This window comes from Arvicanthis niloticus, chromosome 20 (genome assembly GCF_011762505.2).
Source record: "Arvicanthis niloticus isolate mArvNil1 chromosome 20, mArvNil1.pat.X, whole genome shotgun sequence".
NCBI lineage: Eukaryota > Metazoa > Chordata > Mammalia > Rodentia > Muridae > Arvicanthis > Arvicanthis niloticus.
Window position 1 is genome coordinate 40279420 of NC_047677.1, and position 25057 is coordinate 40304476.

A 25057-nucleotide genomic window follows, 5' to 3' on the forward strand; every position below is an offset into this window, starting at 1 on the left:
CCCCGAATTCTCAGTGGTTCTCCTTCTCCTCCTTTGTTTCATCCTTCTGAGTGCTGGATCACATGCCTAGCTATGACTTCATCCGTGGCGGCCACCATGAGAGGGAAAATAATCCCCAAAGCCTGGGAAATGGAGCTGCCTTTCGGAAAGACAATCGAGCGGGACTAGGGGAAGAGAGTTAAAGAAACAACACAGAGAAACTGAAGCTTACATCAAGCCTCGGTTTACTACCCAAACTCAAAGGGGGAAAGTAGTGATTATAGTTGAGGTCCTGTGTGGTTATCATGGGGAAAGGATGAAGATGGATGAAGATGGAGCGGAGCCTGAGAACCATCACTCTGTGAGGGGTGGGGTCCATCACTAGTGTACTGCAAGTGAGCTGGAAATGCTGGTGCAGAGATGAAGCAGCTGAAGTCACTGGATCATGGCCAGTACTCTGGGCATCATCTTCTGCTTAACGACGGGATCAGCAGGCGGACAGTCCTTCGCCTTCAGGATGACCTCATGGGCTTCCTGGAAGAGGTCCTTCCCCACAGCTGCCTCCACTCGCTGGTACCATGCAGCCAGCCTGGGACGCCCTTCAAAGACTGGGCAGCCACCACCTACAGGCTATATCAAGAAGGGGGCAGAATGGGGATGGGTGCATTTGTGGCTAATTTTTGCTTCTTAACTTGATACGCATGGAAAGGGAGAACTCAACTGAGGGATTGCCTCCATCAGATTGGCTTGTAGGGGTGTCTATATGGCTCTTTGTGTGTGTGTGTGTGTGTGTGTGTGTGTGTGTGTGTGTGGACATGAGAGGGCCTAGTCCACTGTGGTGACGCTACTTCTGGAAAGATGGGCTTGGCCTAGATAAGAAAGATAGCTGAATGTGAGCCCAGGAGCAAGCCAGCCAGTAAGCAGGGTTTTTCCATTGATGTCTCTGCTTAAGCTCCTGCCTCCTATCCCTGCCTCAAGCTCCTACCTTGGTTCCCCTTGATAATGGACTGTGGCCTATAAACTGAAGTAAATTATTTCCTCCCCGAGTTGTTTTTATCATGATATTTATCATCACAACTGGAAATCAAACCAGAATAACAAATTGGTGCCAGAAGTGTAGGGTTGCTGGAATTATTAACCATGACCATGGTTTTTTTTTTGGGGGGGGGGAGGGAGGGTTGGAAAAGCATTCGGACCGTTGGGCCTATAAAAATCACTGAGTGGCCATGAGATCTATGAGCTGTTCTATGCTAGCTTGAAAGATGGAAATGTGGAAAGACATGCAGGTGGCGGAGCCTTGGTTTGTAAAGTTTCAAAGGGAAGCTTGAGAGTCTCTGGAAGATTCTATGAGGGCCACCGGTGTGGTATATTAATAATCTGTAGAAGTGAAACAGTCTAAGCTTCTGTGGGACAATGGCTGCTGATTAGCTAGGACTGAAAACTCAGATGTAGTGTATAAGACCATCATCATTGAGGAAATGTCTTCTGGGAAGTATTTTTTTCAAGGTCAATATTTAGAAGCTGTGGCCTGGTAGTGGGGTGGGCCAAGGCTGTCCACAAAGCTGGCAGCAGAACTTGGCAAATAATGGGCAGGAATCTTCCACATGGTACTAGTTTTGACGGCATGAAGGGGCCATTGAGAGCAACTGAGGCTTGGCACTCTATGGAATCAGGAAAGGCCATTGATGAAGGTGTAGTTTTAGTGGTAACAGAATGTCAGAGATGCCAGGACTATGGGGTGACTGTCAAGGACAGTGGCAGATATGGCATGAATCCTGCCCAAGCCAAAACGGCAAGCTATATGGTGTATATATACAGGAGGACTGGCAGGGCCCAAGCTCCTTAGCACCCAGTAGGTCTCTAGCGAGTCCCAGATGTCAGACACGGAACGTCGTATGCTGTAGGATTTTGGTTTTGCTTCAATCTGATTATAACTGTGCCCTGGTTTCCCCCTCACAGAACAAGAAACAATGTGATTTATTTTGTGGGCTTTATGGCATCCCAAAGTTAAGAGACTCTGGATTTTCAAAGAGAACTTGTATTTTTAAATCATTTGTTTGTTTGTTTGTTTGTTTTAAGACTTTGAGACACTTAAAATTGTACTGTTTTGTGATGGTAACCTGAGATCTTAGGGATCAAAGAAATGAAAGATTGCAGTTTAACACTGATGTGTCTGCACAACAGGCTGACAAGGAGTACATTGTACTGGTTGGGTTTTTTTTTTTGTTGTTGTTTTTTTTTTTTTGTTTTTGTTTTTTTTTGTTTTTGTTGTTTTTTTTTCCTACCTCACACAAGACTAGATACACCTAGGAAGAGAAAATTTCCTCTGAGGAATTGTCTCCATCAGAACGGGGTGTGGGCATGTCTGTGAGGTGTTTTCTTGACTGATAATTGATGAAGACAAACTCAATACATAGTGTGTGGTGCCATCTCTGATGATGGGCCTGAGCTGTATAAGAAAGGTTGTTGAGAAAACCAGTAAGCCAGTGAGCAGCTCTCCATGGTTTCTGCTTCAGGCTCCTGCCTTGGGTATCTTGCCTTGGCTTCCCTCCTTGATGGAATGTAACTTTCTCCACCCTAAGTTGTGTTTGGGTTGGTGTCTTATCACATTTGTGTCTTATCTAGTTTGTCTAGCAAACTAGAGTGACCAATGAAAGCAAGGACGGACATTATAAGTCTGGAAGGAGTCTCCACACATATGCACAGATCTACAGTTAGTGGTAATAGCAAAAATTGGACTTCTCTAGCTAGCCATATACCTAGAATTCCCTGTATCTTATGGACCCACTTTTAAGGTTGGTCATTTACTGTGTATTATAATGCTAATAGTGGACCCCAAGATCTGGTTGCCCCAGGAATGAGAGCATCCACACATACACCAAATGATGCTATGTGACCTTGCTCCTTAATTTAAATCTATTGGCTGAATAAAGATGCCCACAGCCTATAGCTTGGCCGAAGAGAGACAGGCGGAGTTTCAGTTCCCAGCCTTGGGGTCTGAAGCAAGAGACCACTAGAGGAGAAAAGGTAGAAAGAGGAGAAGATACCACAGAATAGGTAAGTCATGAAAACATGGCCATGAGGGCTGGCCAATCAGAGTTAAGAACTGCCCAGGTGGAACAGGGTAAGTTATAACTTGGAGTTACTGATGGGGAAGTAGATTATAATAGCTTAGAGGGTAGATATCTGCCCAGCTCTGGTGCATTATAAATATAAAAGTTGTGTGTCTTTTATCTGGAAGCTGAACGATCAAGGTGAGGTAGGAACCCCTGGTTCAGATTAAACAATTACCACAACATCCACTATTCTTAGAACACTCACATGCATCAGCTCTGTGATGGCTACCAAGTCGGCCAGCGAGATGTGGGGCCCAACAAGGAAGGCTTTGTCCTGGAGAAACTTGTCTTCCAGCACCTGTAGGTTAACATCCAGTTCTGCCAACGTGGCCGCCAGCATCTCAGGGGGTATTTGCTCACCCAGGAAAACAGGGAACATCACCTGGGAGGTGGGTAGGCAAGATAAGGAATTGGAACCAGCTGAGCCTTGGGGGGTAGGAAGTCATGCCTCCCAACTTTGGGGGCTGCCTTTTACTTCTGTGCCTCTTTGTGGCATGGCCAGATCCACAGGGAAGTGCCCAAGTGGCATTTTTGTCTACAAATTAATAGTCCTTTCACCATCTCTGGTTGCCTGAGCCTCAGAAAAAATGACTTTATTAATGACTTGAAATGGGGACCTGAAGAATAAATAGATCTAATATTTTTAAGGAAAGAAGTCAGGTTAGGGACCATGGTCATGGGTCACATGGTGTTGTCAATAAAGCAATCTCTTTGTCTTGTAGACATCATGTACTTCAACCATATAAATCGTGTAAGTCCCTCAGGGAGCTTCTTCATACAACCAAGGGACAAGGTAAACAAACGTTCATCTGGAAGCAGTCCTACCAGAAGAGCAACAGTGAAGGGGTCACAGTGCCTGGTGTCAAACTAACCTACAGAGCTACAGTAACAAAACCAGAATGGCACTGGCAGGAAAGCATCCATTCCACCAATGTAATCAAACAGAGGACCCAGTAATAAACCCACATAGCTACTGCCTCCTAACTCTTAATGAAAGGGCTGAAAACATAGACAGGAGAAAAAGACACCTCAGTAAACAGTGCTGAGAATAGTGGATACCCATTCATAAAAGACTGAAACTAGATCCATATCTTTTACCCTTATAAAAACAAATCCAAGCCAGGGGTGGTGGTGCTCACCTTAATCCCAGCATTCAGGATTCAGAGGTGGATGGATCTCTGTGTTGGAGCCAGCCTGTTCTACAGAGCAAGTTCCAAGACAGCCAGGGCTACACAGGGAGACCTTACCTCAAAAAACCAACTAAAAAGAATGGAGAGATGACTCAGAGGTTAAGAGCACTGACTGCTCTTCCAGAGGTCCTGAGTTCAATTCCCAGCAACCACATGGTGGCTCACAACCATCTGGAATGGGATCCCAAACCCTCTTCTGGTGTGTCTGAAGACAGCTACATTGTATTCTTGCAAATAAAATAAATAAACCTTAAAAAAAAAAAGTGGTCTTCCCACTTCAAATTATTTAATTAAGAAAGAAAGAAAGAAAAAAAAAAAAAAAAAAAAAACCACCTCCCAGTTGTGCTCAAATGCTTGGGTTTAAGTAAATTACAGATGTAGTCAAGTTGACCATAGCCATGACCATAGTCATTGTGCTACAAACAATCAATCAATAAATAAGTAGTATAAAACAAAAGCAAATTCAAAATGAATCGAAGACATTAATATAAGACCTCAGTTTCTGAAAGTGGCAGAAAGTAAAATATCACAGATAAAACACATCAAGATATAAGCATGGACAAGGACTCTCTGAGGACTCCCATAGCATAAGACTAATCCTAAAACTTGACAGATGGGATTACAGGGAAGGAAAAGCTTCTGGGAAGCAAAGGAAAGCAATCCCTAGAGCAGAGAATGGGAGAAAATCGTTGTTACCTGGACATCAGACAGAGGACTAATGTCTAGAGTCGAAAGTATTATAAAGAGCTGCAACAGTTAAATGCCAAAAAATTCAATCAATACATGGGCTGAATATACAGTCCTCCAGAGAAGAACTTCAAAAAGCCAACACACACTTGAAATGGAGATTCTGGAGATGGTTCTAAGTCCAGGCGCATGCAGGCGGCTCTAAGTGACCCAGTGGGTTAAAAAACAACAACAACAACAACAACAAAAAATCAAACGTGAATTTGGAAGGGAAAGTTGGGGGTCGGTGGGGAGTAGGGGATTGGAGAAAAAGAAATGAACATGGACTTAATCAAAACCCAATGCATGCATGTATAAAATTCTCAATGAAGAAGAAGAGGAAGAAAAGGAAGAAGAAGAAAAGGAAGAGGAGGATGAAGAGTTAGGAGAGAAAGAAGAAGAGGAAGAAGAGGAGGAAGGAGGAGGAGAAGGAGAAGAAGAAGGAGGAGGAGGAGGGGGATGGGGAAGAAGAGGGGGAGGAAAGAAAGAAAGAAAGGAAGGAAGAAAGAAAGAAAGAAAGAAAAGAAAGAAACTGTCCAACCAGCCTTGGCCATCAGGGAAATACAAAGCTGCCTTCAGATGCTGCCTCAGTCTGGTCAGAATGAAAATCACTAAGAGAAAAATGACAAGGTCTGGGAGGCTGTTCAGTTGGTCCTGAGTGCCATCCAGACCTGAGAATCTGACTTCAGATTTCAATATGTAAAAAAACAAAAATAAAAATAAAAAAGATGGTGAGCCAGCAGCACTAGTGGCACCCACCTTTAGTGCCAACATTCGTGAGGCAGAGGCAGGCAGATCTCTGAGTTCAAGGCCTGGTCTGCAGAGCAAGTTCCAGGACAGCCAGGGCTACACAGAGAAACTCTGTCTCAAAAAAAAAAATTTTTTTTTTAAAATTGGGGGTAGCAGTTAGAAGCACACACTGCTCTTCCAGAGGACCTAGTTTCAGATCCCAGCAACCACATGGTGGCCCACAACCATCTGTAATGGGATCTGATGCCCTCTTCTAGTGTGTTCGAAGACTGACAATGTACTCACATACATAAAATAAATAAATCTTTTAAAAGAAAAAAAGTAATTTAAAAAAATACAGGTGAGCTCCAGGTTCAGTGAGAGAGCTTGTCTCAGAAAGTAGGCATAGAGTTACTGGGGGAGACACCCGGTGCCCACCTCCTGCTCCATAAACAGAAACCCCTACATGTAACATATACGCACAAATGCATTAAATAAATGACAACAAACAGAAGCCAAATAGCCATAAATGCTGAGGAGGATGTACGGGAAGGACTCTCATATGCTGCCAGAGGGCCAGTGGGGAGGTAGCGGCCTACAAGCTGGTACAGAAGCTGGTGTGGAAACGCCCCAGAAAACTAAATATGGAACCATCAGGGGACCCAGTGACACCACTCCTGGGAAACTTAGTCACTATAAGGAAAAATGAAATTATGACATTAGTCAGAAAAGGGATGCTAAAAGAAAACTCAAGGCCGGGCGGTGGTGGTGCACGCCTTTAATCCCAGCATTTGGGAGGCAGAGGCAGGCAGATTTCTGAGTTCGAGGCCAGCCTGGTCTACAGAGTAAGTTCCAGGACAGCCAGGGCTACACAGAGAAACCTGTCTCGAAAAAAAAAAAAAAGAAAGAAAGAAAGAAAGAAAGAAAGAAAGAAAGAAAGAAAACTCAAAGTAGAAAATGAAGCAAAATAAGCCAAACTCAGAAACACCCATGCACAGGGTGTTTTGAGACAGGGTTTCTCTGTGTAGCCCTGGCTGTTCTGGAACTTTCTCTGCAGACCAGGCTGGCCTCGAACTTGGAGATCCAGATCTTAAGAAAATGGGAGTAAAAAAGTAAGAAAAAAAAAATAACAACCAGGTTCAGAACTAAGTCTTTTATTTAGGAGAAATGACAGAGGTTCTGCTTAGTCAACAAAATGATGGACTGGGTATTAGGTCTATCTTGCACCTTACTGACATAAATTGGTATAGTTATGCTCTAACTGTATTTTGAGAGAAAAGTTTTATTTTAACAGGAAGGGTGGTATGTAGGAGTAGCTAAGGTGGAAGGAGTACAGAGAGGAGGAGTAAGGAGAGGAGGGGAAGAAGGAGAGGAGGAGCTAGGTGATGAGAAAGAAAGAGAGAGGGGGGCCAGACATGGAGGCAGATGTTCACATGTCTCCGCCAGTCAAAGATAGTTGAAACATCTAGGTTGGGTATTAGGTTACACTTCTGATTGATATTGAGCATTACCAAATTATTAAAGCCATTGGGGGTATGGGATAGGGAGGGGAAATGGGGAAAGGGGATGGCATCTGAAATGTAAGTAAAATATCCAATAAAAAAAATTTTTTTAAATCCACATGGAAAGTCCTATAAATAAAACAACCTTTAACTCTAACTAACTAACTAACTAACTAACTAAATAAATAAATAAATAAATAACAGAGTAATGGGATATGAAACAAAAAAGGTCAGGGGGGACTAAGACCTGGTGAGGTACCTCAGGTGAAGGCACTTGCTGCCAAGCTTCTACCTTAATGGTAGAAGGAGAAAGCCAACTCCCCAGCGCGGTCCTCTGACCTCTCTGTACATGAACCATAGCGCACATCACCTTCCCGCGCACACCTGCGCGCACGCATGCGCGCCGACAAAAGCACGCAATAAAGAAATTAAAACGCAAGTCTAAAGAGAGGGGGGCAGAGGACGAGGAAGAGCTGATTAGGAGGATAAGGGAGGTGGGGAGGGGATGAGTAAGACCAAGCAGGTCTGAAAACACCACACGAAAGTCTATTCCTCCGGTACACAGGTGGAAAACCACGAGGCTGGTCACGTAAGTTCCAGGATTGAACTCTGAACGGTTGGAACACGCTAGGTAAGACAATTTAGCGCCCTTACTAACATTGCCCCACTAGGATTATTCTATAAAATTGATTTTTCCCCAATAGCATAATGGCTCAGGTCCCACATGGTAGCTAACAGCCGAAATTCCATGGGGTCTTGTGGTGCATATTTTATTTGACCCAAACTAGCAGTTTGGTTTTGTTTTCTTTTTGAGACAGAGCTTCGTATGGCCCAGTCTATGTATATAGCTGTCCTTGATCCTTGAACTCTGTCTCCTTCTGTGTTACTTCTGTGTCTACCTCCCAGGAGCCTGGTCAGGCGTACCCCACCACACCCAGATCCAAACCAGAGTCCTTTATAAGTATAATGTATTAAATATAATATAAATATAAAACTTATAAAACTAACTTTATTTTTGGCTTCTGATGCCCAATCTTTCACATCTTTAACAGTTGTCCTAAGATTCTCTCCCCTCCCCCCACTCATTTTAAGAGAGGGTCATACTGTGTAGCCCAGGCTATCTCCAACTCACAATCTTCCTGCCTCCACCTCCCAAGTGCCAGGATTACAAGCCTGCACCAAGACTGAACTCAGCTAAAATCATCTTCTGAATGTATATCCAACTGGGCCGTGACAAAGTCTTGATCCCTGGGTCTGTAAGGACAGTCTTCTCAGGAGTATGGCTAACAGTGATTTTCTCTAACCGCCATGTTGTCTAATTTCAAACAATGCAAAATTGTTGGGGGCCGACTTTTAGCAGAAAGCGGCTATCAGCTTTGCAGCCATCTTGAGCCATATACCCTGACATGAGACTTGGATTACAATAGTCTACAACAGCTGAGCACACTCCGGTAATCTTGGTTTAGATACCTTGAGATTAAAGGTGCATGAGATTAAAGGTATTTGAGATTAAAGGTGTGTGACTTAAGAGTGTAATTTAGAGATAAGATTTAGAGACAAGACCTAAGGGCATGATTAAAGGTGTGACTTAGAGGCGTGGCTTAGAAGTGAGACAAATAAAAGGCAGAGACAGAACAGATCAGAATCAGACTGAGATCAGAGAATCAGACACATCAGACATTAGGTAGAGTCTGCCCTCACCCTCGCTCTTGCTGAACCCCGACCCGTAGACTGGAGTGGCAGCTTGGGCTGGAATACAGTGGCCGCCCAAACGTGGGTCGGCCCGGGCCTCAACATTTTGCCTGGGCTGCAACATTATTTTGGCCGCCCCAACGTGGGGCTAGTGTGGACCCCAACACAAAATCTTCATTGTTGAGTATTGTTGACGTTGGTCCTGGGGGCCGCAGTAGAGAGAAAAGCTCACCAAAACATTAAGTTCATTTTCCAAAAGATCAAAGAGGGATTCAACCTTCCTGGAAAAAACTGGCTCACTCCAGTTACTTTATTCAAACATAATACAATGTTAACTGGGACTGAGCGAGGTTCCGACTCCCATAGTTGTCTTGCTCTGCTGCCTAAGAGAGCAGACAACCCACACAAACAAATCTCAGTCCCTTTTGTCCAGGGCTAGCCATAGTCAAAAGAAAGAATTGCAGGTTTGCCAGTGAGTGTCTAAGGACCAAGATTTATATGGCTGCAAGCTCTCACGGAACACCAAGTGCAGATTCTTTGGAGAGACAACGTATCTTCAAGGTTCAAACAGTCTCAAGTTCTCAGCCTCTACTGATAGATCCAAAAGGAGCAAAGACTTTGCTGAAACCTTTCACTCAAAGCCAGACACAAAGACTTTACTATACATTTCAGTTAAAGCCAGACACAAGGCTTTCCTTTATGTATCAATACAGTTGAGAGCTAGACCAGTTCATCCAATGCTTCCTCAGAGACCCCAATGAAAGGACAAAAGAAACCTAGTTTTGTATCCTTGCCCAGGAGCAGACTTAGCAAGGGTTTAGGGCTGCAGATAAGACCTCGAAAGAGTTAAGGATTCCATTCCTGGGGGGTTGGCTTTTCTATGTGAAGAGACTGGACTTCCCAAGTCTCAAGGCCATTGTATAATCCAGTTTGTCACACCCTTGAGACTCTGTGTTCCCTTTGAGCACCATTGCCTGGTTAGCCTTCAGTTGACTTTGTTCCACCGTATGATAGTCTCTGCTGACTCTGTTCCGTTTCTCCCCTGGAAATAATGTGTAAGATGCTGTACTTCTCGATAAACTTACTTGACACAGACATGGTTCACGCAGGACCACGTGACTCCAGCATTCCTACCTTCTTTACCGTCCCATCCGCTGGCTACCTCCCGCTTAGAACTGCTGTGTCACTGAAGAATGGCTGGTCCAGGTTACTTAATAACCAAAGCCACAGGCAGCTAAAAGGCATCTATATGACTTTTCCCGGGGCTGTGATAGAACACTCTCGCAAAGCAACAGTTCCAGGGTACAGCTGTTGCAACAGGATGTCACAGTGGCAGGAGCCTAAGGGACCCGGTCACACTGTGTCCACACTGAGGTCACACTGTGTCCACACTGAGAGTGATGAATGTACTTCAAACCATTTTCTCTCTCCTGCTCTTTGCTTTTTTTTTTTTTTTTTAAAGATTTTTTTATTTTATTTTTTTATGTGTGTGGGTGTTCTGTTGTATGTATGTCTGCGAACCATATACGTATATACTGCCCACAGAGGCTACAAGAGGAAGTTCGATCCTATTGAATGGCAACAGCCTCATGGATGCTGGGACTCGAACTTGGAGCCTCTGGAAGAGGAGCCATTGCTCTTTCTTAACTGCCAAGCCATCACTTCAGGCTCCATTTTTCTCTTTTTAAAAATATAATCCCAGCCCAGGAAACCTGTGAGAAGTCTTTCCAACACAATTAACCTAATCAAGATAAGTCCCTCCCAGATGTTCCCAGATGTTCCCCCCCTCTGAGATCCCAGCAAGTTGACAACTGAGATCAACCATCATAACATCCACCAAAACTTTTACAGGAGGGTCAGTCACAAACAACTCCAGGGTAGGGAAAAAGGGAGTGCTGTCCTTCAAACCCGATAACATTTGTTCAGACAGGGAGGCTGAATCGAGCCCCTGGAGAAGACCTTTTTGACCTGGGAAGAAGTGACTTCTTATGGGAGACCAGCTTGTTTTTACAACTCGGTCACAGCTGCCTGAGAACACTTAATTACTTCTTTCCCATAGCTCAAAAGCAAGCTGCTATCTATCATTTCAAGGATACCAACTCCTGCCTCCTTCAAGGGCAAGAGCCATCTGCATGGGAGAGAGTGTAATGTTCAGGAATCTGGTTGGGCTCCCTTTGGTCTGCCCTCTTCAAAGGCCAGAGGCATCTGCCCTGGGGGCTGGGGGGGAAGGGAATACTAACCTTTCAGGCTCAGTGCAAGGACAGGAGAGTGCAGGATTTGATACACAGAGACCGGAGGTTACCTTTGTCTCTTTAAACAATAACTCAGAAAATGTGAGGAAGGAAGGAAACCATGGCCCATAAATAGAGAGCAGAGAAAACAAGTAATAGAAACAGACCCACAGAGGACCTGGGTTCTGAAATGAGCAAAGCACACACACACACACACTCCGGCATATACACACACTTAGACACACACATACTCAAACATACACACACACTCAGATATACACACTCTGACACACATACACTCAGACACACATACAATCAGGCAGACACACTCAGGCAGACACACACACTCAGACACACACATTCAGACACTCACACTCAGACACACACACTCAGACACACACATTCAGACACACACACTCAGACACACACATTCAGACATACACAAACACTCAGACACACACACACATTCAGGCAGACACACACATTCATACATACACACACACACACTCAGACACACACACACACTAGTGCTGAGATTTGAACAACTAGGACACTGTGCTTGTTACACAAGTGCTCTGCTGCTCAGCTACGTTATCAGCCAAGCTGAAGAGGACATTTAAGTAATGGTTACAGAACCTGGAAGATGGCTCAGAAAGTGAAACTCTGGGCTGGTGAGATGGCTCAGAGGTTAAGAGCACTGACTGTTCTTCCGGAGGTCATGAGTTCAAATCCCAGCAATCACATGGTGGCTCACAACCATCCATAATGAGATCTGATGCCCTCTTATGGGGTGTCCGAAGACAGCTACAGTGTACTTATATATAATAAATAAGAACCTTAAAAAAAAAAAAAAGTGCAACGCCTAACCCCTTTGGGGGCTTCCCGAGCCTTACACTCCTAGCCGGGCAAGCCTGACAAACCCAACTCAACCTCCAGAACCCACAGAAGGAGCCAGGCATGGTGTAAATCCCAGTTTTCGTACCTACAGTGAGATGGGAGAGGAAACAGGAGAAACCCGAGACGGGAGCTCAAGGGTCAGGCGGCCTGAAGGTCTGCCTCACCAAGATGGATGGTGGTGAGAACCCATTTCCCAGAGTTGTCCACCTACTTTGATGTGCACAAGGTGGCCCGATTACACACACAGTTAACAAATGGTGCGACAGTAACAAACATGCTGCAAAGTTAAATTACAAGAGGATCAAAGCGCGTAGATAGATGGCAAATTTGGGCTGAGACGGTATGTCTCAAATACATCCTGTTTTGAACAACAATCTGGATTAAATTAAAGGCAAGACATTGGACAATACCAAACTGAAAATAACTCGCTGAGGTCTGAGCATCTCTCGGGTGACACCTTCCTCCCTTCCCTTCCTCCACATTTCTGCTCTCACCTTATGCCACAGGGCCCGGAGGCAGCTTCTCCGAAGGCTGGCATGCTGCCATGCCAGGTACTCATCCACACAAGCACGGGACTGCAGGCCTTGGGGGTACCAGTGGTCAGGAACCTTATACTTGTGTGCCAGGTAGAGCAGAATCGCCACGCTGTGTATGCAGGAGAGAGAGACAGGTAGTTAAAGACCACCTTCTTTCCCTGTTTATTTACAGATTTATGTATGTATGTATTTTATGTAAATGAGTGTTCTGTCTGCGTGTATGCTGAGAGGGCATCAGATCTCATTATAGATAGTTACAATATGATTTGCTGGGATCCGAACTCAGGACCTCTGGAAGAACAGCCAGTGCTCTTAACCGTGGACCCACCTCTCCAGTCCCTACCTTTTCTGATCTTTCCCTTTTTTTTTTTTTCTCAAGAAACAGAAAGCAGGCTCAGAAAAGGGAAGAGCCTTGTTTTGCCTCCAGGGGCACAGAGCTCTCTCTTAGGGTCAGAACTGGGCTTTGTTTTCCCAAGGTGATGCAGAAGCTATCTCTAAGAAGCTATCTCGCAGGTGGGAGCCAAGACTTTGTTGCCCGCCTACCCATGAGAGGTTATTAGTCAGATAAGTAACCTGAGTTAAGAATGTCTCACTGCCTGTCTCAAAAAACCAAAAAAAAAAAAAAAAAAAAAAAAAAATGTCTCACTACCCTCCTGTGAGAAAATATTAGCTAGATAAACAGCTTGAGCTAAGAAAAGTTTGTGGGAGCATTGCGGATTGTGGTTACAGGTACTGTAAGAATAAATTGTAAAAATGAAATTTTAGGTCTCAACGTGAGAGTTTCTTAGGTTCAGAGTTTCAATTTACACTCAAGTGTTAGCTGCCCCTGGGGTGCATTCCAAGGGCTTGAATAAACATTTCAAAGGCACAAAAGACCCAAGATAGAGGCAATAAAACACCTGGGTAAACGGAAGTCACTTGAAAGGAATTCTCCCAGGAGCAAGATACAGATGTAAATTAGGATAATTGGGATGGGGGCTAGATAGAAACCAGGCTTGGGAACGGATGTTTGATATATCCAATCATATGTAACCTCGCCAAACTTTCCCGCTCTCCCCAACCCCTACCCATAAATATCCCAAGTTTCCTGGGCTAGTGGTCGGAATCTCTATCTCCTGCGTGAGATATATTCCGGCCCAAGGGCCCTCGTCATTAAACCTCCTCTGCAATTGCATCAAGAAGGTTTCTCGTGTGTCCTTGGGTTCGTGCAGGTCCGGTCTTGGGTGAGAGTCCCCTTTTGGGGTCTTACAGTACCAGGAAATTAGAGATGTTGGTGGGATAGCCCTGGACCCTGACCCTTAGCTAACTTTCCTGCCTGCTCGTCCTTATAACAGCAGCCTAAACAATAAAGTTTAAGCGCTTGATCAGACGTTTAGACTGGTGCTTTGTCTTTGTGTCTCTTGTCCCCCCATTCTTTCGCCCCCTTCCCTAGGGTCTCATCGAATTCCCCGAGGGCCGGGGACAGCCACCAGGCAAAAATCTCACTATTCAGTGTCCCATCAAGGGTTATTTTCTGAGTATAGGGCCAGACAGCCTCCTCAAGGAGGGGCATTTAAGCTGAGCTTTGAGGAAGCTTGCTTTTTTTCAAACCATATTTATTCTCATCCTTTGACAGACAGCCTCAGGTGGCCTGATAGTTCAAAGGGGCTTTTCCAATCCTCCCATTGTTCTTTGAGATAGCCTAGGCTAGCCTCGAATCCCTAATTCTCTTGCTTCTGCCTCTGGAACTGTGGGGTTGCAGGCGTGAGCATCATACCTGGCCCCTCTGTTCCTCATGTCACCCCTGCTAAGGATCAGTTTGGATCTTTCAAATCTTACTCAGACACTTGGGGCGATGTTGAGGGGCTCTAGCCAGCCTGAGCATGGCAAACAGGGTTCTGGCCGGCCTTGCCCTTCTCCCATCCCCCTCTGCCCTGCTAAACCATTAAATACCATTCCTAAAGCTAGCTGCCAAAGTCTATTCCCTTATTTGGCCACTTCAGCCTCCTGAGGCTGACTACCAAGGTCCAGCCATCAAAGTATGAAAGTCTAGCAATCGAAAGTCATCATTTGGCTGCCCTAATTAACATGTCCAATCAAAACAAAGCAACTCATCCTAACACAGCAGTGTGCAGGGGGTGGGGGTGGGGAATTCCCCAGGATCCCCCCTTTTCCCTTTATAAACTGCCATTTGCCCACAGTCATATCGGTCTCCTTTCTATCCAAAAGCAGTTCTTTGTCTCTCCAGGACAAATACCCCCTCCCCCTTTCCATGTTCTCTTCCCCTCTCCCTCGTCCTCCGTCCCCTGTCCTTGTCTGGTATCCCCCGCCTGTTTTCCCTCTGGGACAAATATATCTCCTTTATGCTGAGACCTTGGTCTTGGGGTGTCCTGACACCAGTCGTTCCCACTGTGAGATCCTGGAACCACAAAACAAGCAAGGCCCCCCGGAACTCTCTTCCTGCCTTAGATTAGCCTGCTACTGGGGAGATGGGGACAGACCCTAAAAGGACACTGGATAAGCCAGTTGTGGTCATATGGAAACTTTCAGTCAAGAATTCGGAGCACTCTGGGATTGGCTTATAGTGACTAGGAAGGGTGGGTTGTATATGTTTTCTCCTCCGAGTTTGCAACATTCCATCCTAGGGGGAAGCTTGTTAACTACTAAGCAACCCCAAATTGTTGAGCTGTGCACTGTGATGCTAAGTGCCAGCCCCCAAGACCTGGTGGCCCCAGAGACTCTGCATGTAGACCCAAGTGATTAGACCCAAGTGATGCTAAGTGACCCTGTCCCAAGTTATTTCTAATTGGTAACTAATTATGCCGACAGCCAATAGCTGGGCGGAAGAGACATAGGCAGGTTTTTGGGTTCCTGGGCCAGGGACCAAGAGAGACTCACACAGCGGAGAAGAAGGTGAGGAGGAATGAGAGCTGCCATGGATTAGGTAAGTTCAGGAAAACAAGGCCCTGAGGGCTGGCCAATTGGAGTTAAAGCAGCCCAGATAAAACAAGTAAGTAATAACTCAGGGTTATTTATGCATAAGTATATTCTAATAGCATAGAGAGTAGATATCTGCCCAGCTCTTGTGCTGTTTAAGGCTTATTAAATATATGGTTGTAAATATATAAATTGTGTGTCTTTTATCTGGGAACTGAATGATCAAAGGCAGGTTAGAAATCCCAGATTGGGATTAAAAATTTTCTACAACTTGGGGGCTGGAGAGATGGCTCAGCGGTTAAGAGCACTGACCACTCTTCCAGAGGTCCTGAGTTCAATACCCAGCAACCACATGGTGGCTCACAACCATCTGTAATGGTATCTGTGTCCTCTTCTGATGTGTCTGAAGACAGCTACAATGTACTCGTGATAAATAAAATTAAAAATGAATCTTTAAAGAGAGAGAGAGAGAATATCCCTCCCCCCACACACAAACAGAATAAGAAAAAATTTCTACAACACAAAATAGCTCCAGGAAGTCCCTGAAATTGAACAGATTCACTAGGTCCCTTCTTCCCTGAGTAAATAACAAAGATTGCAGAAAGTCCCTCAGACTAGCCAAGCTGCAAAGAAGACTCTGAGACCAGACCAGCTGCTGAGAAGAAGCAAAAACTAGAGGAGCTGCCTGGAAGAGGTTTAGAACTAAGTCACTTGGAAAGGACATTGACCAACCTGCTGAGCTGCCTACAGGCTATGCGGTGCACTCACCAAGTTGAACTCTGGTAATATCTATACTTTGGTGTATCATGGGCTCTCTGTCTGGAGTGAATAGAGTCTATATAGTGTCTCCCCAGGAAAAGTTGTGTCAGGTGACAACGTAAAATCGCAGCACCCGAGGGGAAGAGTCAGGCAGGCAGAAGCTTACCAGAACTAAGCTATCTAGTAAGGCTGTGTCTGCAACACATAGGCCTGCACCCACAGCCCAACTGAATACCTCAGTTTTCCATGTAGGACGGACTCTTTGTGCTATAACTATGTATCCAGGACACTGCTAGGGGGTGGGGGATGCGGGTTCTTAACAGCCACATACCTCCCCAGGGTGAAGAAGACAGCAGAGATTGCAAGATGCCCCTGGCTGGTACCTGTTTAAGGTACATCTCTCTGCAAATTAAAGGACTCAAGAGAACATAAACTCATGTAGATACACATATAAATGAACTAGGAACCTAAATTCCCTGGAGCAGGGGTTCTCAACCTTCCTAAAGCTATGACCCTTTGATATAGTTTCTCATGTTGTGGTGATCCCCAACTATAACATTAGCTTCGTTGCTACTTCATAACTGATTTTCCTACTGATCTACCTGGTAGCAGGGGGCAACCAGAAGGGAGGATGGTGATATCTCTGTTGGGCCACATCTATCCTGAGTTATCAGAGATGAGCTCAAAAGCGTTATGTTCTGGGTTCCCCTTGCAACGGGATAGGTGACTCATGTGACAAAAGGGGCAGACCTGAGCAATAAGGGTTGGCTTCCCTGAAGAGAGACGTTTCACCATCTTGAGAACAGCTGGGATATAAACACATCTTCATTTCATAGGGAAAACTCAAGGGAGGTCCAGTAACCCTCAAAATAGAGACAGTTGGAAGCCCAGATGCCACAGGGTCCTTTCTGACTCCAGCTGGGTTAGAGGGTAGTGGCCATGGTGAGGGAAGCTTCCCACCCTCCCTGCCCCAGGGGTATTTTACTCAACAACCACACCCTGGTACGGAAATCAAGTAGAAGTGGTGCCTTCCCAAAACCAGCTCAACAAACTTGGACAGTGAGTAGGCAGGGTCCTGGCTTCCAGCCACAGCTCTGTGAACTATGGGGGCACAGCAGCCCCTGCCTCTAGGGCAAAGGTTCTCAAGTTGTAGGTCGTGGCCCCTTTGGGGTTAAAACCACCCTTTTTACAGGGGTTCCCCCTAAGACCTTTGGACATATCAGATGTTTATGTTACAATTCACAACAGTAGCAAAATCACAGTTACAAAGCAGCAATGAAATCATGTTATGGTTGGGGGTGGGGGTGGTCACCACAACATGAGGAACAGCATTAAAGAGTCTCCGCATTAGGAAGGGTGAGCTCCACTGCTTTAGGGAGTTTAGGTTGCATACAGATGTGCATCTACACGACTTCATGCGCATACAGATGTGTATCTACAAGACTTCAAGCGCACAAGATGCTACAGGGCGATGGATCTCTCGAACTGGAGTTGTAAGTGTTTGGGAGCCACTTTGTATGGTTGCTGGGACCAAATCCAAGTCCTCCACAAGGGCAGTACAAGTGCTCCGAACCACTGAACCATCCCCCTCCCCCCTTCTTTCCCCTCCCCCAACACCAGCGTCCTAGTTTAGAGGGTTAGAACAGGCTGGTTTCTAGTAAAGCTTGGCAAAAGCCCTGGACCCTGTTACCTCTCACACAAGGTGAAGCCATCATCCCTCATGGCTGGTACCTTCTTCATGGGGTTCACCCTGGCAAAGGCATCGCTGAGATGCTCACCTGCAGGATAGTCCAACACGAGGGAGAAGAACAGTGGGCCTCTCTGATAACCTGGGCCAAGGTCCCAAGAGGTTGAACACTAAATTCATGGTTCTTCTCAGGACTGGGCTACTTCCTGAATGGGGAGTGCAGGCGGGGCTCCTGTGAGAGAAGAGGGGGCTTCCCCTTGCCCTGGATACAAAATAGATACCATACTCTTGACAGGTCCTCATGGGATTTGCCCTGCTGGCAGCCCTCAAAAGGGCCCGCAAAGTCCCCTGGGACCCTGGCTTCTGCTTGAACTGGTCTGGCTCTGTTTTCTTCCCATTGATGCACTCCAGGTAAGTCTCTTAAGTTTGCATCCTTAGGCTCTGCCCACACAGTCTTCAGTGACTCCTATTGCCCCAGATCAAATGGGGGGGGGGGGGGCGGTGTGATTCTCATCCTCCCTTTGTCTCCTGGTGGAAACACGTCTCTGTCAGCATGCTTATTTTTAACAGCCAACTTGGCCGGGCGGGCGGTAGTGGCGCTCGCCTTTAATCCCAGCACTTGGGAGGCAGAGACAGGTGGATTTCTGAGTTCGAGGCCAGCCTGGTCTACAGAGTGAGTTCCAGGACAGCCAGGACTACACAGAGAAACCTTGTCTCGAAAAAACCAAACAAAACAGCCAACTTGAACATCTTTTTGTCAGTCCCCTCCCCCACCCGACAACATCCTACTCTGCAAGGGCAGAACCTGTGGGGGTTAAAAGCACTGTACCCAGAGGTGACCGTGAGACGTGAAGTTTCAGACAGAGACGGACAAACAGTGAGACAGTATGAGGATGGCCCACAGTCCCTTAAGCAATACTTTCATTTTGCTACAACCCTGTCTAGCCAGAGTGCAGGACTCCCTCAGCGGCCGGCCAGCAGGGAGGAGACAGAGAGCAGCGAAGAAAGGTAAAACAGAAGTCAGGAAAAGGAACGACAAAAAAAAAAAAAAAAAAAAAAAAAAAAAAAAAAAGAATTCCAAGAGACCAGGATGGCGCAGAGAGCCTGTTGCAAACGCAGATACTTGCAGTGATGGCTCTGTGTAACATTGCCAATCTCAGCACTGGGGAATAAAACGATACAAGGGGTGACTGCCCGGATCTCTACATTTGTTCTCCTAGCTATTCCCCTCCTCCCCCCCCCCCCCCACTCTTCTGGAGGTCCCTTGTAGCTAGGCTCAAACTGCGTGCCCATTTCTGCTACCAGGTCTGCACGCTATTTAGTTTCAGCAGATCCTGGCCGGAGTTGGCAGGAGTCCTGAACTATGATTCTCCCTGGTGGCTTTCTCTAAAACAGAAAAAGCTTAGAAAGGGAACAATACAGAGAGAGATGCCCTAAGTTCTGCTTGCCTCCCCTGTTTCTCATCTCCCAAAAGCAACGGCCCTGCCCACCCTTGCGCAGCTCCACCGTATGCATCTGGAACGGGATATTGTTCTTCTTGGCGAAGATGTAAATGGCGCGACAGGGCTGCGACAGCAGATCCAGGTACAGTTCCAGGACCATGGCAACAGCGGCAGGAAACACTTCTGTAAACTGTCCAGATTCTCAAACAAAACAAAACAAAACCCAGGCTAGTTAGCAGAGATCCCTACCAAGCCAAGTGTGGCCACGCCCCCACTGGGCGGATACCGGAGCCTGGCCCTTCTTTCTAAAGGGGAGCTGACTTGTATTCCAAGAGTCCCGGCAACTGGAATCTAGCAAGGAATGTGCCAGAGAAAACGGCTGGCTTCCCATGAGTTGGTAGAGGAGGTGTAAGGAGGCCTGGCTCCTAGTCCTCTTGTGGCTGATTTAGTTGAAAGCAAAACGTCTTCAAAGGTATGCCAGCCCCATCTAGTGTGTTAGAATTCCCAATCGTCCCCACTTCTCAGATAGGAAAACTAAGGTATTCCTTCTGGGCCTACAAGACAAAGAGATGGATCAGCACCAGCAAGCAGCAGAGGTGCTGGGCTCAGCATGCTGTGGCCCCCTGGTGTCACTCCAATCTCAGCTCTGCTATTTGACAAGGTTGGCCTTCCTGTACCTGGGCGCAGCAGCTTCTCCACTCCCCAGACATTTCAGCCCCCTTTGGACTGTAACAGACAAGTACCTTAGATATAATTTTCGAACAAGAATGTACCATTAGCCCCAGGCCAAGGTTCCCACAGATGCCAAATCTAGTGAAGGTTAGCTCTTTGTAAGATGGGAAATTCCTTGCTGTACACGCACATAGCGGAAGAAACATACAAATCCCTTTCATGAAAAGTAGAGTCCTCGCATTTAATCCCTTCCCCAGAAGCTCCGCCTCTCCATACTGTTCCCAGCCAATGAAGTTAGAGTTATCATAAATATGCAAACCATCCTACCAAGTTTGGGTCTCCCGTTCTTTCAACCTCAGTTTCTTTAAAACGACTGGGAGGCTAGAGTCCTTGGAAAGCCCGGAACTTTGGAATCATCTGCTGTGGCATAAGCCCATCTCTGCACCTTGTCATTCAAGGTGCCCCTCAGTGCCTACCACCCACCTGGGTAAATGGTATCAGTGTTACCCACGATCTTAAAACAAGTGCAAATGAACTTGTCTGAAGAAGAATAACCTTTTCTACAACACAAGGAAGATTTCTCCTGGGCTGGAGGGATGGCTCAGCTGTTTAAAATGTTTATTGCTGTTGCAGAGGACCAGAATTCGGTTCCCAGCACCCATATTGGGTAGCTGGTGACCCCCTTCCTAAAACTCCAGCTCCAAGGGATCCAATGTCTTCTGGCTTCTTGCAGATACCAGCAAACACATGGGCAAACACACATATACACATGCACATAGATAAAAAAAAAATTATATATATATGCCATTGCTCTCTTCAGACATACCAGAGAAGAGCATAAAACCCCATTGCACTGACTGCTCTTCCAGTAGTCCTGAGTTCAATTCCCAGCAACCACATGGTGGCCCAGAACCATCTGTAATGGGATCCAGTGCCCTCTTCTGGTGTGTCTGAAGGTCTGAAGACAGCAACAATGTACTTCTTATACATAAAATAAATAAATCTTTTAAAAAATTGTCCTTATGATTCTGAGTCTGATTATTGTCCCTGAGCTTAATAACGAAATTGAGGACCCCAAGACGAAGCCCTGATTTTTTTAGGTATCATATGTCTCTGCAGGGAGTCTGCCATGATTCCTGTTGGAAAACCCTGTTATTAAGGTCCTCCATGTCCTGGTAGCTCTCCAAACTTGGTGCGAAACGGAGGATTCTGTTTCTCAGCGAGGCTTCCTTTTCTCTATATGGCCTTGGCTGGAGAGTGTCTGAGCCTGACCTTCTTTGGAGGATGACCCTGTGCAGAGCTCTCTGCCAAGGCTACATGAGGAAACACAGAAGTCCCGCTCTGTTTCCCGCCCACATGATAATTAGGTGGTGTGTTCGGACCATTTAGCCCTCTTCACCTGTACCCCTAAGATCCCTCATATACCCTACCCCTGAAACAACAAAGTTGTCTCACGGCTGCTGAGTCCCGGAAGTTCTTCGGTCATACTCACAGCTCGCCAAATCTGCTTCCTCTGCCTTCGTGGCCAGTGACTCCCAAGAAGAAAGAAGACCCACAGATTCTTTCCTAGCTTTTAATTATTTAATTGGCAGAGAAACGTGAACTCATTTATGGGCTCCTCCTGAAATTCTCAAGGTCTATACTTTCCAAGCCAAACCCAAGAAGAATCTGAGAGAGTAACCATAGATTTGCAGGCTTCTCTCTTGAGATAAAATTGAAAGGGGCGTGCCCACAACCAGCGCTAACTTGGATGAAACCCCTGGCTGGTATTTTTGTTTCTTCTTTTCTGCATTAGTTTCTTTCCTTGGGAAAATGAATGGAAGAAACCACTGTTTCTGTGAGAGTTGAACAGCTTTCAGGGATATCTGGGCTAAAACAATCACCCTTGAGGCTGATTTCCTTTTTAACCATTTATATGCTCCTAGAGTCCTTTGCTCTTCCTGTTCCTGGACCTAAATTTGTCTTTACAGCTGGAAGACATGACCCCTGGGGATTTCGTTGCCTTTTCTGAGCCACTTGGGCTCTCTTGTACTGGCACTTCTTCCATCTTCCAGTAATTGACCATCGAGTTTATGAATAGAAAGGAATTGAGGAGGGGGAGGGAGATTTCCCATGGGTCTAATGGGCTTTGGTCCTTGACATGGATGGCTCGTCTCACCAATGTATACCCACTCATCATTTCACAGACTTATGACTCTCTCTGCTCCCAGACTATGCAGGCTCTACCATACCTAGACTGGAGACACCCCACTGGGTAAGGGTGTTGAGGCCTTCTCTACTCCAAGCTTGGCGGCCACTGTATCCTGGCCCAAGTTGTCGCTCCGGTCCGTGGGTCGGGGTTCAGCAAGAGAGAGAGAGTGAGGACAGACTCGAAGAATGGAGGGAGACCAGGCAGAGTGTGATTCAATCCCGTTTATTCTTCAGTCTGTCTTCCTAGTCCAAGTCCCAAGTCTTGAATTCCTAGTCCCTAGTTCCTAGTCCCTAGTGCCTCCAAGTTCCAAGTTTCTTCTTCCAAGTGCCAAGTGCCTAATGTCTAATAACTAACTCCAAGTTGTTCTCTCTAAAGTGTCTGATTCTCCCTCTGTCTGCCTCTGCCTTTTATATGTCTCACTTCTAAGCCATGCCTTTTGGTCACACCTTTAATCATGCCCTTAGGTCTTGTCTCTAAATCTGATCTCTACACTTCTAAGTCACACTCTTAAGTTACACACCTTTAATCTCACACACCTTTAATCTCACACACCCAAGGTATCTAAACCAAGATTATCGGAGTGTGCTCAGCTGTTGTGGGCTATTGTAATCCAAATCTCATGTCAGGGTATATGGCTCAAGATGGCTGCAAAGCTGATAGCCGCTTTCTGCTAAAAGTCAGCCCCCAGCATAAGGGGATGACTGTGAAGAGAAAAATGGCATGGCTTCCACCAAGGCTCTCCCACATTGAGTTCACTGGCGGACAGAGAGAGTTGATCCAAGATTTTGTTGGCACTCTACTCTGCATCCTTTAGGCGGGATAGTTTGGACCAACGAAGTCTAAAGACTGGCCCAAACTCATATAATCGTTAAAAATTGGCTGTTTTCTGGCATTTTAGTGGTCGGTGGGTCCTGCACAGGCAGGGTGCACTTAATGAGGCAAACTGCAGATCTGATTCACAATGGTCACAAGATATGAGAGTTTTCTCCTTTCTTTATCACCACTAATGAGGGAAGACAAGATGAAGGAAACTCTGGTTGTCCTCAAGAAAAGGAACCTCTGCTATCCAACAGACCACTCTTTCTCCTGTTGTCCCTCACAGGGGAGGATAGAGACAAGGTGCCCTGGCTTGTATTAAAACCCAGATCTTAAAGGAAGAGATACTTGAAGTTTTGTGTACTTCTGCCTGGCCTGAAGTTAGACTACAGGGTGAAAAGTGACCTCAAACAGGGAAATGTCAACCAACGCATTAATTATCTCTTTGTAAGAAAGAAGGTAGCTATTACATTTACAGATTGTCTTGCCTCCTCTACTTACAGACGTAGCTAACTGAATGGGAACACTGGATTTTTCTGCTGCTTGAACACTTGTTGCAACCCACACTGCCCCTCGCTTGGAGGCCACTATGTTGAGGCCCACACTGTCCGGCTTGGGGGCCACTGTGTCCCGGCCCGAGCTGCTGCTCTGGTCTGCGGGTCAGGGTCTAGCAAGAGAGAGAGAGAATGGGGATGGCGGGGCAAGAGACTCGAAGAATGGAGACAAAACAGGGTGTGTAGTCAAGTCTCCTGTCTCTGGTCTATTGCAAGGAAATCCTGGGTATTTATAAGCACAAGCAGGAGAACACAGGTGAACACACTTTACCACGTGGACCTTGCAGATGGGGTCACTAAACAGCAAAACAAGCTATGTGGGATAAACAAGATGTTTATCAGAGTGTGCTCATCTGTTGTAGGCTGTTGAAAAACAAGTCTCTTGTCAGGGTATATGGCTCGAGATGGATACAAGAATGATAGCCGCTTTCTGCTAGGAGTTGGCTCCCAGCAAACACTCTCAGTTTTAACACTTAAAAGCGGGGAAATGCTTTCTGTCTCTTGGCAGGCCCAAAGTACAATTCAACAGATAAGACTCATCTGGACCCAGTAATGGTGGCTCACACCTTTGATCCCAGCACCCAGGAGGCAGAGGCAGGTGGATCTCTGAGCTCGAGGCCAACCTGGTCTATAGAGCAAGTTCTATGGACAGCCAGGGTTACACAGAGAAATCCCCTCTCAACAAAACAAAACAAAACAAAACATAACAAAAAAAAACCCAAAAAACAAAACAAAACAAAAAAAAAAAAACAGAAGAAAAGAAAAAAAAAGAAAGCCAAAGGTCAAAAGGTCAAAGTTCAGTGCATTGGTGTCAACCATCTAAAATCAATGGAGGTCCCATAAGTTACTAATTACTCTTGGTAATAGTTACAAATACAGGCTTAAGAAAACAAAAAAAAAGTCTAATTGAGGTTAATTTAGGTGTTTGATTTTTGCCTAAGCTTTATCTAAATATTACACAATAGTTAAAAGTAGCCAACTGGTATAACTGACCTTCTGAGTGTTCAGTAACTCTGTGTGGGGGCAATATCGATGTGGTCAGAGGGGTTCAAGGGAAAATACTTTGTTCCCTACTCTCCAAGGCCAACTATGTCCCTAAGACTGTGGTTCATCCTCAAAACACCCTTTATCCCTGGAGAGTCAGTCACCTTTTGTTCAGGGAGGCCATGGAGACTCCACTTCATGGACTCTAGGCAGTGTAAAATTACAATTACAAAAAGGAAGGTCAACACAAGGAAAAACAATTCCTCCATGCTTCTCAGCGAAGCCAGAGTCAAGCAAGGCTTTTGGCGTGTCTTCAGGTAGATGGAACAATTGGTAAGAGACAGGCTAACAACTAGCAGGATGGTATGACCAAGGATGGTGATGGTTGGCATATTTCTCCAACCACTCAAAGGATCACATTAGGCTTAACTCTATGAG

General features: G+C 45.8%; 1 protein-coding gene across 4 annotated transcripts; it reads right to left on the reverse strand.

Moving 5' to 3' along the window:
* Positions 1–207: 207 nt before the first annotated feature.
* On the reverse strand, positions 208–19674 carry LOC117724531 (glutathione S-transferase theta-1). Of its 4 annotated transcripts, none has more exons than XM_076916897.1 (5): positions 19451–19674; positions 18052–18166; positions 12557–12707; positions 3301–3477; positions 208–609 (listed from the first exon to the last, which is right to left on the reverse strand). In XM_076916897.1, exons 1-5 carry the CDS (start codon positions 19560–19562, stop codon positions 415–417), a joined length of 750 nt encoding a protein of 249 aa, XP_076773012.1. In that variant the 5' UTR covers positions 19563–19674; the 3' UTR covers positions 208–414. The 4 variants fall into 4 exon arrangements, with proteins under 4 accessions (XP_076773012.1, XP_034380293.1, XP_076773013.1 ...); XM_034524402.2 differs by lacking the exon at positions 18052–18166 and adding an exon at positions 17964–18051 and having other exon boundaries at positions 19451–19669; XM_076916898.1 differs by having other exon boundaries at positions 18052–18222; positions 19451–19571.
* Between the last annotated feature and the right edge of the window lie 5383 nt (positions 19675–25057).